Source organism: Lissotriton helveticus, chromosome 10 (assembly GCF_964261635.1).
Source record: "Lissotriton helveticus chromosome 10, aLisHel1.1, whole genome shotgun sequence".
In the NCBI taxonomy this organism is placed as follows: Eukaryota; Metazoa; Chordata; class Amphibia; order Caudata; family Salamandridae; genus Lissotriton; species Lissotriton helveticus.
This window is the reverse complement of record NC_136071.1, coordinates 132396842-132413663: the sequence shown is the minus strand read 5'-3', so window position 1 is coordinate 132413663 and position 16822 is coordinate 132396842. Positions and strand designations below refer to the sequence as shown.

At 43.5% G+C, this 16822-nt stretch overlaps 1 protein-coding gene across 1 annotated transcript in view; it reads left to right on the top strand.

Annotated features, from left to right (window-relative positions):
• Window positions 1–16822, top strand: part of BAIAP3 (BAI1 associated protein 3) — a 1057809-nt gene that overhangs the window by 586159 nt on the left and 454828 nt on the right. The window contains exon 3 of the mRNA XM_078664937.1: window positions 5786–5873. Coding sequence (XP_078521063.1) covers window positions 5786–5873 — 88 coding nt within the window. The remainder of the gene's footprint in view (window positions 1–5785; window positions 5874–16822) is intronic.

Genomic DNA, 16822 nt, shown 5'->3' with positions numbered 1-16822 from the left:
TGCAGAGTTGTCCTAATTAAGGAAGCTATAACGAACATAATTAGCTGCATGTGTATAAGTGTTTACAGATGTGCTTATCGAAGTAGGACTTGTGGGAAGGCCAAGGGTCGGCATACCCTTCAGCACCACCCCTCCCTTATTTGACCCCGGTGTGTAGTTGCTCCAGTGAGTTTCAACATTGCAGACAGCATCAGTTCTTCAGAGCAGGAAGTATGTCTGTTGTTACCAGACACAATCATACTCCTTTTATCAACCTTGGGAAGGGTGAAAGGCTGAGTGACCCACAGCGATTCCAACCATCACCATGAGGTAGAGCACAGATTCCTGGCATGCATTTATCAATTAGTCACTCAGTGCCATCATGGCTGGAATATCCCATTTAATTTTGTTGTAAAGTGCACACAAGTAATTAAATTGCTTCTAGGTGCTTTTGTGAGCCTCACCAGTGGTACATGTAAGAGAGGTATGCACTGAGTGTGGGATTTTATGCTACATTCATTGCAGGCAGGGAGGGTGAGGTCAACTCTAGCTTTTCACAATGTGTGACTAGTGGGCCAGAACGCCTGTTATGTCCATGAATGTTGTTTGTAAGGCGCACACAATGTAATTCAATTGCTTCTAGGTGCTTTTCTGAACAGCAACAGTATTAGGTGTGAGGGAGGTTTGTATAGAGTGTGCTTGTGGTATTTTAAGGTAGGCTAGCATAGCTGGCCTGGTTAGGTGAATCAACTGTAGATGTTCGCGATGTGTGACTAAGGGGTTGCTGTAACGGAAATCCATCCCTTCAGAAGTTTTTCTAAGACACCATTTTAATGGTCCAAACATGTAACATCGCCATAGGTAAGGTCACGATAGGCGAGCGAGACATGGTCACAATAGGCGAGTGAGACAAGGTCACCATAGGCAAGCAAGACAAGGCCACCATAGATGAGTTGTCAATTCTACACTAGTCTCGCAGTGTTAGAGCCAATGCATATGTTCAGAGGAACATCTCTGACAAAGTGTGCCCATCAAAGCTCATCTTTGGCATTGATTTTGAAGGAGCCAGGTTCAACGTTCTAGGTCCGCTCTGGAACCTCGAGTCCATGGTTCTTTTTATGAGCATGAAATTATGGGGGGTAGAAATCGTTAGCAGATCAATTATTTCAGTTTCAATTTACTATGACTCTGAAGTATCACAGACTTCCAATTAAGTTTAGTTGGTTTATTACAAAGCGAAGAATAACTGGACATACAGGCCCCTCAAAGTGAGGGTGTAGAAATTCATTGGAACTAATAAAAAGCCAAATCTACGGATGAAGTTAGGGCGGTGCAACATGCACGAAATTATTAGTTTGAGAATCAGGATATAGAAAATTACAGAGCAGGCATCCAGATTCCCCTTCATTGGAAGTTCGTGGATATAGAGCACTACTTAGCCTTTCCCAAGGCAAGATCAGTTAAGGTGTCAGTGTGTGAAGCCTTCCTAAGAAGTCTCCTAAGAAGTCTTCCCACATTAGTTGGATCATTTAGCATAAAGCTACAGAACTCGTTCTAAGATGCTCTCTCAAGGCAAGGCAAAAGTCCCCGGACACTTTCTCTAGTTACGATACATCAATACCACAGGTAGTATCCCAGGGTACTTTGTGAATCACGCCATCCAGTCAGGCCACCTCCTTATAGGTAACTTTCCACCAGGCAACGATGAAAAAGTACAACAGTTCTCCACTATCAATATCAGCGCTCAATGTACCCTCTTCTTCCTACGCCTAACTCAAAAAACAAAGACATTATTCTAACTAACAAGGATAATTCTTCCACCTGCAACAGAAGGGAAACATCCATTACAAAACAGTCATTACATCACACTGCTTTTACAACGCAACTGTTACAATGCAACTGCTTTTACATCGCATACTATTAAAACGCATGCCATTACAATGCATGTCACTACAATGCATGACATTACAACGCATACCATTACAACGCATTATAAGGTAAGTAATAGAGATTTTTTAGTTTTAGGGTGCGTATGGGTTTTGGGGTAGATGGGAATAGTAATTTGTACCCCTACACTATCCAACACTTTCCCTATTGTTGCACTCACTGGAGTGGGAATATCATTTGTTACCCCTACACTATCCAACACTTACCCTACTGTTGCACTCACTGGAGTGGAAATAGTAATTTTTAGCCCTACACTATCCAACACTTACCCAACTGTTGCCCTAAAAGTATTATGCGTTGTAATGGTATGCGTTGTAATGTTATGCATTTGTCATGCAATGCTTTGTAATGGTAGTTTTAAAAAATGTGTTGTAATGGCATGCGTTGTAAAATCATGCGATGTAATGGTAGTTGCGATGTAAAAACTGCGTTGTAAAGGCATGCATTGTAATTGTTTGCTTTGTAACATCATATATTCCAACAGAAACATGGGAAAGAACATATCCAACATGCACATGAAATTCGACTAATACATCTAATGTAAGAGCTTCCAGGAGAAAATGCATTTAAGGTCTACAGAAATTGGCCAACATAAGAAAATAGCAGACAGGCATTATGAGATTACATATAAAATGAACATTCTGTACTGAGCACTTCTTAATTTAACACGGTACATAAGCACATCAAATACGTGAATAATTGTCAGCAGCACACACAAATTGTACACGTTAATGTTTTCAGCCGGTCACATCCAGTTTCACCGTGAATCTCTCCACGTTTATTTTAAATGTCCCTAATTCACCACAATTCACGTTATTGCAATTCATGTTTACTGTCCAATGTTAATACAACGGAAAAATATATGCAGGTGTGGATTATTCGCGATTATGAAGCACCCCTACAAATGAAAAAGTGAATTTTGCACTACATCAGTTTTCATAGGGTGTTGGCTTGGTCTACTGCAAATGTGCAGATGATTGGAGGTATTTCACGGTTTTTAGCAGGTTTATGGGCCTGGAACCTACAAAACTCTTTTTTTAATCTTTACTATATATTAGAAGAGCGCACCAGTAAATTGCAGCTGCATAGCTAACAGGGAAGCTAGGCTAGAGGCGAGCATTGCAGAAACTCACTTTGACACTTGCGTGTCACAAGGTGGTCATGCATGTTTGAAGGTCTGGGAGGTGGGCTGTATGTGTGTGTGTGTGTGTAGGTCATCTGCCCGAGAATCAGAGATGTGCTCCAATCATGCCAGAGCCACCAAGAAACACATATTCAAATGTGAGGGAACACATCATGCACCCTTGTGTCTTGTGCGCATTCATGAGCTCCGTGTGCACCTTGGTGATATTTTGTGAAGAAACAGGAAGTCACATCTTCAGATCCACACTCATCTAATCAACAAACTGATCATTTGTAGGGTCAGTGATTGAATTAGGTGCCTTCGCGAATGAAAGTGCTTCAGGCTCAAGTGTTTTGGGACACCTCAAGAGAGCAGGTTGTCATGGACATTTGCTTATGTAAACAGAAAGCAACTTCCAAAACATTGCTGTCTGGATGGAAAAGATTGAGCCTCCAAAGGTTTATCGGATGCTGGGACGTCATTTTCGGATGCATCATTGAGCTGAGCGCATTATCTGGGGCAAAATGTACAACGTTCATCTGAAGGTAGTGGGGTCCTATTCCACATAGAGTGTAAATGTAAATTGATACTTGTATAGCGCACTACTCACCCGCAAGGGTCTCAAGGCGCTTGTACGAATACCGCTGTGGAACCCATCCTGGCTTTCCCTGTGAGGTGTCCACTCCTGGGAACCCTCAAGGTGGAGGCCAGGCATCCTTAGCGTTGTGGGGGCCATTGTGGAGATTAAGAAAGCTATTACCCAGAGTTGCAGAGTGGGACTCCATGATTGGAATAGGCACCGAGGCGAGAATTATCAGGTCCGTGGAATTTTTGAGCCCAAGACACGCCAAGGCGGGGAATTGAACCCTGGTCCCGGGCTAGACCTCTGCATCAGGGTCTGCCGCTCTAACCATTGAGCCACACTTCTCCACAATGGGATGGACATAGCAGCGCTATACACCTGCAGCAGCATAATTACCAAAGGTGCACTTTAGAAATCATTCCACAGGATGTGGAAACAAGCATTTGTAATGCAGAAGGTCTCGCATTTTGCGAGAGTTTGAGCTATTGGCATTGTAAATGACAATGCCATTTATTTATGTGTTGGTTTTGAAAACAGATAAATTAAAGGCATTGTCATTTACAATGCCAATAGCTTAAACTCTCGCAAATGTGAGACATATTGCATTGCAAATGCTTGTTGTCTTTTTGAACTCCTTCTTCTTCTTCGAAGGCATTTATGAATGTCCTTACTTACCAAAATTTCTCATTTTTATTATCTGCTTGACCGGACATCTTTGCTCATTATTTCACTTTTGGCGCTCATTTTTCACACATAATTAGACCTACTGGATTAGTTAAGGTCAAGTAACTCATTATTTCAGCCTTGAAACCCCCCCAGGCCTGCGCGCCAATAAGGGGAGAAACACTTGGTGGCTGTCAGATTGGGTTCCTCTTTTCCTTGATGTGCAAGAACAGCAATACTGACATAAATATGGAATAAATGATACAACATATAATCCCATAATCTGCTGAGAAATGTGTGCACTTTGTGTCAGTTGAGTGTTGGAATAGGATTACTATTAATTTATCGACATTTGGTACCTGCATCCCATATATGTTTCTGAAAATAACAAATATACAGTAACCAAAAATACAATTACATAGTTGCAGGGAATTGGCGGTATGGGAGCGTACAATCTGCGTCAGTGGTTCAGCCCACTTATTTCATGGGCTATCTTCATTGTGAGTGACAACATTTGTATGCCCTCTCACGAGGAGCACATCCGCACATAGGGGCCGATTAGGATTGCGTTTTTTCCGCATACTCCGGGCCGGCGGAAGTATCCGCCGGCCCAGAGGATGTAGAAAAACCGCTGCGGAGCCTTCAAAGACCCCCCCACCAGATTAGGATGGCTGGGGGGTCAGGAAGACCGTCCGGAAGGCGACCGCGGCGGAAAAGCTCTAACATGGCTGGCGGTGTCTATCAGACACCGCCAGGCATATTAGGATGTTGGTGGAAAGGCATACGGTCGTTTCTTTGGGGGTCCATTGCGGGCCCCCAGGCATGAAGGGGGGTGGGGGGTGCACATGGGGGGTACCTACGGTACCCCCCTGCCTTTGCGTGCACGAAGCGGCAGGCACCGCGCGGTGCCTGCCGCTTTGTGCATGCAAATGCACTGCTTTCATTTTTAACATTGCGGCGGATGCTGCTTCAAGCAGCACACGCCGCAATGTTAAAAATACAGGATGTGACCGCCAGGGTGGCGGTCACATCCTAATTTGCACGGAGGGACCGCCGCTGCCCCTGCGGACAGTCCCTCCTACTCTGGGGTGGCGAACGGACGCAGGTCCGTCCGCCATCCTAATCGGCCCCATAGTTAGTTCCCTTAAATACCCGGTACTACTTTGACAATGTGTTCTTTTAGAGACTAAAAAAGCAGTTTGCTTTTAGCCAATGTTTGTATTTTCTTTAGATTGACGATGGCATGGCGGCTTCCTCAACAAAAACGTTTGATAAAAACATGGCAACACAAAACAAGCATTGAAAAAAACAAAAGGCTGATAGCCGATACCCCACTAATTGGCTTTGCCAATTCTTGTTCAGTGTATTTAAGCAAAGTTGAAGTCCTGATATATTTCTGTTTTCTTGTGAATCGAGGAATTCTCTCTTGTTTGAATATCATATATCACACATTAAACATGTACTAATATCAAGTCTGATTTTGTCATTAGGGAAGCCAAGGAAGCTGGGGATTTTTTTGAAAAAATGAAATGTATTCTTCAAAAACAAGACGAAATGCAGCGGTGCGCAAGAATGGAGGTATGTTCTGTTAGCCTTGGTTTTTAATATTGTCCTATTGCCCACTGTAAGGTCTTTGAGAAGTACCCTCCTTACAATTTATATATATTTAATAGAACAATACATTGGCCATTTATAGGCTAATCCTTCCCTCAGCAAAAGGACTATGGGCCATATTACAGTAAGTACCCCAGGGTGCAAGGGGTGTTTGCGCCCGCTTTGCACCCCCAGGGCACTTTTGTATCACAGAAGGGGCCGCAGACACTTGTGTGGCCCCTTCTGTAATACCAATAGTGCTGGCGCACATAAAGCGCTAGCGCTATCTTCAATGGGGCATTCCCTCATTTTTATGGGGGTTATCACCATGCAAATGAGGAACCCTTTTTCCTCTGCGCCTGCACCGTATTTCTGAGGTGGGCACAGAGGCAAGGAACCCCTCAGGAGGCGCACTGAAAGTGCCCCATCTAAAAAGTGGCACACTGTCAGTGCACCATGTAAAAGGTGGCACACTGTCAGTGCACCCATGATAGCAGTCCTCTGACAGGGGGAAGGTGGGTCCAAAGGCCCCCAGACATCCCCTTGCAGGCGGGTGCAATCACTGACTGCGCCAGCCTGCAAGGGGATCTCTAAACTCCTTCATAAGTGGGGGTGGGTTGCCGCCTGCACTATGAAAACACTGAGCCACTGTGAAGCAGCTGCTCAGTTTTTCACCTGAATGAGCTGCCCCAGAGTAGTGCAAGTTTGCGGCTGCCCTGGGGGCAGTGCCTTTATCATAATAGGGTGCATTTACCCTGTTGACGCCCGGCACACCTTTTTAAAGGTGCACCTGGTACAAACAATAAAAATACGCTTTACGTGTAATGTGGCCCTATGTTTTTTGAGCATTTTAACCACTGAGGGATACGTGCAGAGAACCGCCTCTTTGTACCCTCTGCGCTTCATTTTCTTCGTGGACCTCACAAAAATTATTAGTCTAATATGAAATTATATCCAGCTACCTTGGTCTGCATTGTAATGGAACTTGTGGTAACAACACAGTCGTGGTACTAACTACGTTGTTAAGCTACACGTGATTTTGGCATGCGTGGTAACAGATGCTATTGGTGGTGTTCATACCACAGCCCAGTGAGCCTCGTTAGAGAGCTCCTCAAACGTCAGTAGACTTGTGTGCTAAGTGTATTCCACATTAAGCCTGTAAAGGAGGCTAAAAGGTCTGATCTACTGCACTTCCTTGCCCTCCTCCACACCCTCGTCTAGCATACCAACTCTTTTTTGTTGCTCTTGAGTTTGCCACAGTTCCGGATGGGATTTTCTTGACAGGGGGAGGCATGCCTGCTTTGCTGATTTAGCCTGAGTGCTGCTACTGTGATAACAGAGTGCTTAATGTGCAGTGTATATACAGCCTATCTGCCTCCTGCTAGTGTAACTAATTCAATCGTAGGTAAAAAAAGTAGAGTGAATTGCACAGATTGTGAGCACCGCACTTGATCATGAGGCACAGTCCTCACACCTCAGCCCTGTGATACTGGTCAGAGAAGAAGGAGGTAGATACTTGAGTGTGATGAGGATATTTTTACCTTGCTTGAGAGGGTCAATGGCAATGGAAAGGCTGAAATATGTCGCTAGAAGAGCATGCTCACAATAGCATCCAAATATGTGGTTGAATTGGGCACTATATAGAGGGATACGGATTGAGTCAATTGATCCTGAGGGCATTGGATGTCAAGATGCGATCTTTTGTGCCCAGACTTTGATCTGTACTCCTGGTGTATGCTTGAGATACAGGGAGGAGAGTTTCAGAGGGGGGATGGGCAGGATTTTTTTAAAAGCTCATACAGTCAATATTATCCTGACAATTTGTTCAATCATGTATTTGCCTTTTGTCACACAACGGAAATACCAAGAAAATATTTACAGAAAAGGTTACAATCAGAGATGTGGTTGGTATATGGTCACACTAATGATCAGAGACAAGATTAGAGTCAGGCCAAGGAGAAGTACAGCATTTGAAACAAAGTCAAGTTAATCTCAGAGTAAGGCTGAGTTAGGCTGAGGTGAGGGGTCTGTTAGGATCAGCATAACATTTAGAACCAATGTAAGGTTTGTACAGTACAGAGTAGCAAGTTTGCCTTTTCTGTATGGTCATGTCATCCTGCATCAAGTTTTATTAACTTTATTTTTCCTGGTATTAGGGCTCTGTGCACTGTGACACTGTTATTCAATGCATGTGCTCTGGGCCTAACATATCATAGATAAAATGTGTTCCAGACAATGTGGTCTATTTAACTTTTTTGTAAGTCAGTAGGAGATGGCACAGAAAAATGCACCAATGGCTGTAGTGTAGTTCCTATATTCCCAATAGGCTCTGCGCATTGGAATAACATAAACGATAGTTTAGACGTAGAACTGAGGTTGACTAGGTCTCTATTGAATATGTTAGACTTAATTATGAATGTCAGCTAGCTCAGGGGTCACTAGAAACTTTCTCGAGTGGACAGGAAGGTGTTAACTTTCCTGAATAGACAAGAAGGGATTAGTTTCTGACAACCGCATAAACATGACAACTTTGCTCCCCCCAGAATAAGGAGTATATCTCCAGAGTCGCGGAAACAATAGACAGCTATTTCACTCAGTCAATCGTGCATGCTTAGTTTCACCAGGAGTGCAGAGAAATAGAGAGACGGGCGTTTTCAATAAAAGTGGTTATTTATTGAGCAGTCTTCTTTCTCATGCAAGAGAAGTGAATTGCCACAATTGCAATACTTGTCATTAAGTAAAGTGCGTACAGTAAAAGGAGTATTATGAAATAATACTTTAAAAGCATGTATATGGTTTCTAAGCCATAAGATACTTAAAACGGATAAAATACATACAATGCTAAAAGTTGACTAAATGTGCTCAACTGGTGTTTCTAAAATACGCCTACCCCGGTGTACCTAACCTAAGCCTAGTATGTGGGAAGGAGTAAGTGAGATATAGTTTTAGTTAAGATAGTTTTGTCAAGTATCTGAATCAAGAATTCTCTAAGGGTCTAATCAGCTCCGTACCTTGGTTATAGAATGAAGGAGGTCTTGTTTCTCTTTCTCAGGACTCGATCTCCCAGCAACCCGCAAGGGTGACTGGAAACACTGGAGCTGGATTTCTCGGCAGGAGAAAAGACAGCGTCTCTCTCAGTGTGTCAATGGGAGGGTCGGCTTCCTTCGGCACTCGTTACAGTAGGGTGTCGGGTAAGTAGATAGCCGATCTGCTCCAAACCACCGTGTGTTTGCTAAGGCAGATGCTAGTATATTTAGACCTGGAAGAGTTTGACGTAAGGTTGGACATAAGACGTCACTAAGAACTCGCAGTTCTTTTAGGACTCCAGGAGTTCTTGGACACATCAAAACAGAAGCAGGAGAAATTCCCGGGCTGCTGGAGGCTTGGTTTGTTTAAAGAATGCGTTGTACTTTCTAGGAGTCTATGGGAGTAGCCTTGCCGTATTTGGACTGCATTGGCTATGACTAAATATGGATATGATTCTTATGCCTTTATAAGGATATGATTTGTTATAACCACATAAGGGCATACATCTGGAATATTTAAATAGGGTCCTAGATACGTTCACATGTGTTAAATGTCATCTGCGCAGTGTGTAATATCCCCACCCACATGTATGAAAAAATATATGGTTGCCAAAAGCATGACTGTACTCTTACTGAGCTGGAGGTTAAAGACACTGCAGTAACACATGGCAAAGAAACCTGCTCTTTCCTTGCATGAAAATCTGTTTTTATGTATTAATTAGTCACTCAGTGTGACTAGAAAGCCCAAAGACAGGGTGCTTTATATATATTTATTTTAAAAAGTGGCACACCTTATATTTAGAAATTGTACCCTATCAGTGATTTGAAATCTAAAAGATATTTCCAGTGTGTAGGTTGACCTATGTTTGCATAACACTGACCTATGTGCAGTTAAAATATTTATTTTCTATTTTCACCTAGGAAAATACAAGAAAAATAACAAACAAAATGTGTTCTACTTAATTTTCAAAATCTGTTTTAAAGGTGAAATCAGATTTCTGATAACTTTAGTGGAAAAATAACTTTGTAAAAATATGTTTTAGGCTGCCTTAGCCAGAACTAGGTTGGGCCAAATTTGCATCATGTTGGCATAATATGCATTATGCCCCCTTAATTAGCGTAATTTTGGTAATTTACATTACTTTTGTTACTTGAAATTCCCAAAATTACATCATTACACCACATTGCATTTAATGTGACGTCAGCAGCAAACATTTACTACAATTACCCCATTCACTGTAACAACGTGAACGACAAAGTGCAAGCAGTTGTTGGAAGCAGTGCTTTTGTTTTTTTGCACTAAAAGTGTGATATGCATCCTTGCATCCAAACTGGACACTGTGATGCATTTCAAGATAAAATACAGCGCCAAATAACTATTTTGCATTTCACATAATAGTTGCAAATATTTTAGCTGAAATTAGATGTAACTATGCAAAAGTTCGCACACACCAGAGCTGGAATACACATCTACGGTCCTCCTCTGAGCACTGGAAGAACAGGGTGGCATTAGCTGCTGGCCACCTATCAAGGTTTAACCTTCCAGGTGCAGGACAGTGGAGGGAAAATGGGCAGGCTTAACATGTGTTCTTTTCAGTTGCAGATGTCATGGAGATTGTTTTTAACCAGTCAGGTAGGAGGAGAGCTCATATAAATATAGGTGGGAGTAGGGTGATAAAGAGAGGCCTGATAAGAGGCCGAAGCATTCATCCATTTTAAAAGAGGGGCTTCTGGGTAATTTTACAGTAAAGTGACAAGGACGCTACAAAAGGAGGTCGGCATAGTGCAAGAAAGCAGCCATGATTAGATGGGGACAATTTTCCAGTCACTGACAAGAAGCACAGCATAAGACTGGCACCTCACCATCACCTTCTCAATTAATTTCTCAATTTGGGAAGACTACTCTTGAAAAAGAATGCCCTGCTGGAAGAAAGACAACTCCTGACTCCAGCTGAAAGAAGATGACTCAAGTGAATCAAGGACTCCTGATTCCTACTTGCACCCATGGGCAAACTGAAACTGCTCTCCAAGGGTCAGTTGATTGTTGTTCTGTTTGCCTGCCTCAAGGGCACGAAAAAGCATAAGGAATAATAACCCCAAGAGGGTCCATCTGACCACAAAGGACTGGACACTAATGGACATAGACTAGCTGCCTAGAAGCCTGACAGGAGTGGCTAAGGGTCAAATGAATGCTCAAAATTAACTTTAGGAGCAGTTGAAGAAAAGTGTGACTTATTGCTTTTATGTTTACCAGCCAACGGATTTTGCGAATCAAACAAAGTGACTAAGTCAGAAGGCAAAACCTTGGTCTGGGTCCAGCAGCAAATCTATCTGACCCGCAAAGAAACCTTGAAGGCAATGAAATACTGCGTATTTGACTCAAAGCTTTTGCCAACAAAAGCAACAGCTTCAGCAGGAGCTCGACTGTGATGTATCCACCTTCAAGGAACCCTCATTGTTAGACCTGGCATCTTTGGCGTAGTTTCCCCTGTCTATTTGCCTCTGCCTCCTGTATTTTTGACGTTGTGCAGGATTTTGTTTTTGCTGGTTTAGATGCTTTGAGCACTTTGCCACTGCTGATCAGTGTCAAAGTGCAAGTGCTCCCTGTGTAAATTGTTATTGTGATTGGTTATCCACGATTGGCATATTTGTGTCACCAAGAAGTCCCTAGTAAAGTGCACTGAGTGTACCAGGGCTGGTGACAACACATGCTACTAGTGGGCCTGCAGCACTGATTATGCCACCCACATGAGTAGCCCTAAAATGGTGTCTCAGGCCTGCCACCGCAGTGCCTGTGTGCAGTCTGTGAACTGCCATGTCCTCCTGGTCAGTGTCCCCACTGACCAGGCCTAACCCTTCCCTTTTTGTGCACATTTGTCACCCCTATGGAAGGCCCAAGGTACCCCCTTGGGCAGGGTGCCGTGTATGTGAAAGGTAGAGCATGTACTAGTGCAGGTGACATGCTCTGGTAATGAATGACAGCCATTTTTGTTTTTCACTATTGTAAGGCTACCTTGCCCATAGGCTATCATGGGGGATGCTGGCTACAGTGGCTACCAGCATATCTTCCCATAGGCGCAAATTAGGACATAAAAGTCTGGTATCCCTGAACTCAGAATTTAATAACACATCTTTTAGGAAAGGTTGTTTTTAAATCCTGTGTTTGAGAACAGCACTTTTAGAAAGTTGCTGTTCTCTTGTCTGACCTTTCTGTGTGCCTTGGCCTGTTTGTGAATTGACTGTCTGGTTTGAGAGGGACAGGGGCTGGGGAGCCCCAGGAGGCTGGCTGGGTCAGCCCTAGGCTGAATGACTGCTTCTGCATCTTAAGTGGTGGGAGGGGATAGCACCTGGGCCTGAATAGGGCTGTGCCTGCCATCCACAGTGCTGGCTCCACCTCCTGCTGTGCGGCTGACGACCCTGACCCTCTCTCTGAAAGGAAAGGAGAAAGTGCTCAAGGAACACCCAGAACAGGTTCAGACCGGGCTCAGAGCCCTCCTGCACAAAGGGAACAAAGACTTTTAGGGGTGTAAGAACAGGACCCCTGACTACAGAAAATTAGATCATCCTGGAATCAAGAAGGAACCTCTGCCAAGGAGAAAGCTGAAACTGAAAAAGGAAGACTGTCCTGCTGTTGCTCCGCTGGACTGACCTGCTGTTGATTTGCTGCCAAGGAGAGGGGAAGGACTTTACTTTGTGCTGTGTCCCCTTGCTTGAAGGACTCTCCAAGGGCCTGAAGAAGAGCTGGCTCCCTGTTAAGAAGTCCCAGGAACAAACTGACTTCACCTCCAGCTTCCCTGAACTCTGCTGAGAGAGTTCTGTTCTTCCTGGAGCGCTTGGCCCATGTGTGGTGCCTCTGGAAGTTGTACCTGTGTTGGGAAACTGGAAACCAAGATTTAAAGAACTTTCTGCAAAGTTTATCGTATTTCTCGCTTGTGGAGCGCATCCCCGTCAGTGCGAGGAAATTCACACCCCCATGAAGGCCGAGATCGTCGCATTGCCTTCTGCCGCTGCCAGAGCCGTCGCTTCCTACGTTTGCGGGACGCACCAGTCCGGTGCGGGAAGAGTACCATCGCTGCGAGTATTGTCGCAGAGCCTGTCATCACTGTGTGAGATCGTCGCACCGCTTGCTTGCGGAAGGCATCACGTCGCTGCGAGAGTCATCGCAGAGCCATCGCATCGAGGGGCTGCTAGAGGAGAAGATTGACACTGAGCCGAGCATCGTTGCGGCTTCGGAGATCGTCGCCGCCCCAAAGATTGTCATATCGTACCTTTTGCGAGCCGCTTCCACCGAAACATGTGCACCGGAATCCATGCAAGGTTTCACATCCCTCCCCATACAGACCGGAGTCACCGCAGCACGCCCGCTATATCCAGCGGTGTTGTCGCATCGCCTCCCCGGGGTCTCAGGAGTGACGCGTCATTGCTTTTCACTGCTACAGCTTTCACTTGGAACTTTTGTCACATCGAAAGGTACTGTTGGCTAAAACGTGACGCAACTGTGGATTATTTTAACACAACCTTAAGAACTCTTTTGAAACCATATTCTTGAGCTGTGTATGTTGGAATTTTTGTTGTTTGGTCTTGTGTACTTTAGATCAAATACCTTTCAGTTTGTGGTGTTTTCACTGTGTTACTGTGAGTGTGGGTACAAATACTTTGCACATTGCCTTTGATAAGCCTGACTGCTCGTGCCAAGCTGCCAAGGGGGTGAGCAGGGGTTATCTAAAGAGTGTATCCTCTTACCCTGACTAGAAGCAAGGTTCCCTATTTGGACAGTGGTACCTACCTCTGCAAACTAGAGACCCTCAGTTCTAACACTCGTCAACCTCAAAACTGGACCATGTCCCACTAAAGGATTTTGACTTCCATTTCAGAAACATAGGGCCTTATTTAGAGTTTTGACGGATGGGATATTCTTTTACAAACATGGCAGATGACCCATATGCAGTATTACAAGTGGATTTTACACTATTGCCCTTGTACTACAGTGGTAGGAATATTAGCCACATTTGTTATAGAGAACCCCGTCTGCCAAACTTTAAATAAGGCCTTAATTATGAAGGTAAAACCTTTCAGTGGGATAGCTTGATTGGTGTATCTGATCTGTGCCTCTTCACAGTCAACCTGAAATCATCGCAAGGTCCGACTCAACCAAGAACTGTTGTTTTTTAATAGTGATTTACTTTTTCTGGGTTCTTGTTTCCCTAACAATTGTAAAAAGTCATTTATGGTTTCTTATCCTTCTGTATTGATTTTGGTGTAATTTTCCTCGTTAATTCTTTCTCTAATTTTCTAAATTCCCATACTTTAAAGTTGTTGGTTGTACTTGAACTAAACATACACTTCTCTGGAGAAAGGAGAACGCTTTTGCCACAGCCACCAGCAGTTGAGAATAGATTTGTTAGGAACAGTGTTTTGGTCTAACCAGATTTCATTCATTAAATCGGTAGTGGTCACTTCCTTCCAAATTATTAATCCAATTTCTGACAGACATGCCTATGGAAGTGTCACAGTTAGTTATAAGTTTAAGTATGGAATTTGGATAAGCTTTAAAAATTACGTTTGAGTGATGTGAGTCTTAGGTTAAGATTTGTGCTAGGTTTAAAGGCAAAATTAGAGTATGTTTTGGGCTTCAGGATAAGGTTAGACTTTCAAGCACTTGGAAAGCTGGGATAACCAAACGTAGAACAACAACAGTGTTGCAACAGTTCATAAGTTTAAATCATCGTCATCATAAAATATTTATTAGGTTGACAAAAACAACCATAAAAGAATACAAAAGGCAAATATAAAATCATCCCAGTAAAATATTTCCAGATAATAACTACAATCAATAAAACAGTGTGCACAATATAGTCAGGTCTCGATCTCCTAGACACCAATGCAGCCTACAAAACATCATGAACAACAAAACATGATGAAATGCAGGGTGTCCTGCGGAGACTTGTTGTCACAGCCACAGGGCAGTCTAGCATCGGACAAGGCTCAGACACATGGAGAGGCCAGGAGATGGTGAAGTAAGTTAAACCTAAACCTGGCCAGGAGAAACCTATCTCACTGATGGCCGACCTGGGCAAAATACGGCTCCATGCCCTCAACAGTCTTCAGTAGCATGTATCTCTGCACTGATGGTTTCTGCAGTTCATGCTGCTCTCTATCCAGGAGGGCTTGATCCAGAAACAACGTCTTAACACATGTCAATTCTCAAGAGGACAAAGAAATGGGATCATCAAAGATATCAGTCTTGCCTAAAGAGATGAAGGCTGCCTTCACATAGGCTATTCATGAATTTTGTGCACCCAAGCAAGGGCCAGACAATCCACAAGGATCAAGTGGATATGTTTTAGTTCCTTCATGGTCCATACCTTAATACAGCACAGCAGGGGGCTGAGGGCCACCATGTCCATCACTTGACTAAGGCCAAGCTCTGCCTGAACTGAAAACTCAGAGAGGGAATGTGCAATCTGCACTACCTGGTGTAGAATTTGATTCTCTGTGGTTTGGATCTTACTCAAGTTTGCATACCCCCAGACCTCACTACCATACAGTAGCTGGGACACACATGTGGCAATTTGGCATCCTTTTAAATCAATTAATCTGTCTACAAGAAACTTGGTCTAAGGAGAAACTATGCTTAAAACAATATACTACTTGGAATAAACTGGCAGTCAAATTGTCAGATTAAGGTTGTTTTTCTGGATTTTTAGTGACCTTCATCTCCAATAGGCTGGAGGCATCACTGGTGGGGATCTCCATAGACTCCACCTACATTTTAGTTATGGGACTATCTTTGAATGGAGCTAGCAGGCAACATGCAGTTGTTCTATATAACATATATACTCTACCTGACTGGATGCTTAAACGAAAACACAACATCCACTGATTGATCACTTTATGAAGCTGCAGCATGAATAGGCAACATGGAATTGATCCTGAATGGGGACCTTCACGCGATCTTAGTCCCACAATGCTTAATCAGGGATCCAGAGGATAATCTTAACAGTAATTGGAGCATTCCAAACATGATCCTATCCCAAGGACTATTTTGGAAAAGCAACTCCTCCTGGAAAAATTATTGAATATCCCAGTAATCAATCTAAATGGTCAACTTGCTCCTGATATACCACCAAAAAACATAGTCATGCCAGAAAAAAAAATCTCTTAGATTACACATTGGTGTCATTGGTTTAATTTGAGCACTTCGGGCAGAGTCCGAGTCACAGAATTCAAAAGGGGCTTCAGTTGTATCAATCAGCTCCCAGGTATTGCCAAAGAGGAGGATAACACACTGTCATCAAAGACTGAGCAGGAACGCACATTGTGAAAAGAAGTACCAAGACTGGTCTAGAACCAAGGAAGAAAGCATTAGAACAGTTTTGCCTCTTGAGGTCTACAAATAGCCCTAATATTACCTCTGACTGGGGGGACATCCTAACCTCACTAGTAGATTTGTGTTACTCCGTGGAAAATCCTAAAAATGCTAACACAATACCACTAATGGACAATGATGAGAAATAATTTGTCTGTGTGTTATTAGATCTTCAGGAATGAATTGCCACCTTGAACATCTTCCTGCTGCACCAAACTGGATGCAGGAAAGGCTGAAAGGCCAAACATTCAACAGGACACAGTCCTACATGCTTTCTATTTGGACTATAGTGCCACCTTTGATAGGGTGAATGGAGGAACACAATGGGGGAAATATCAGCTTGGGGCATTGCTTTGCCATTGTTTGGAGCAATTAAAATACTTCATACAGATACTTGGGTGGGAATGAAGATTGGATCAAGCCACGCAGTTACTGGGAAAATGTACATCAGCAGAGGGTTGGAGCAGGGTTGCATACCTCTGCCCACTTATTCAGTCTCTATACCGCTGATCTAGTCCCCACCTTGAAGAAGAAACATA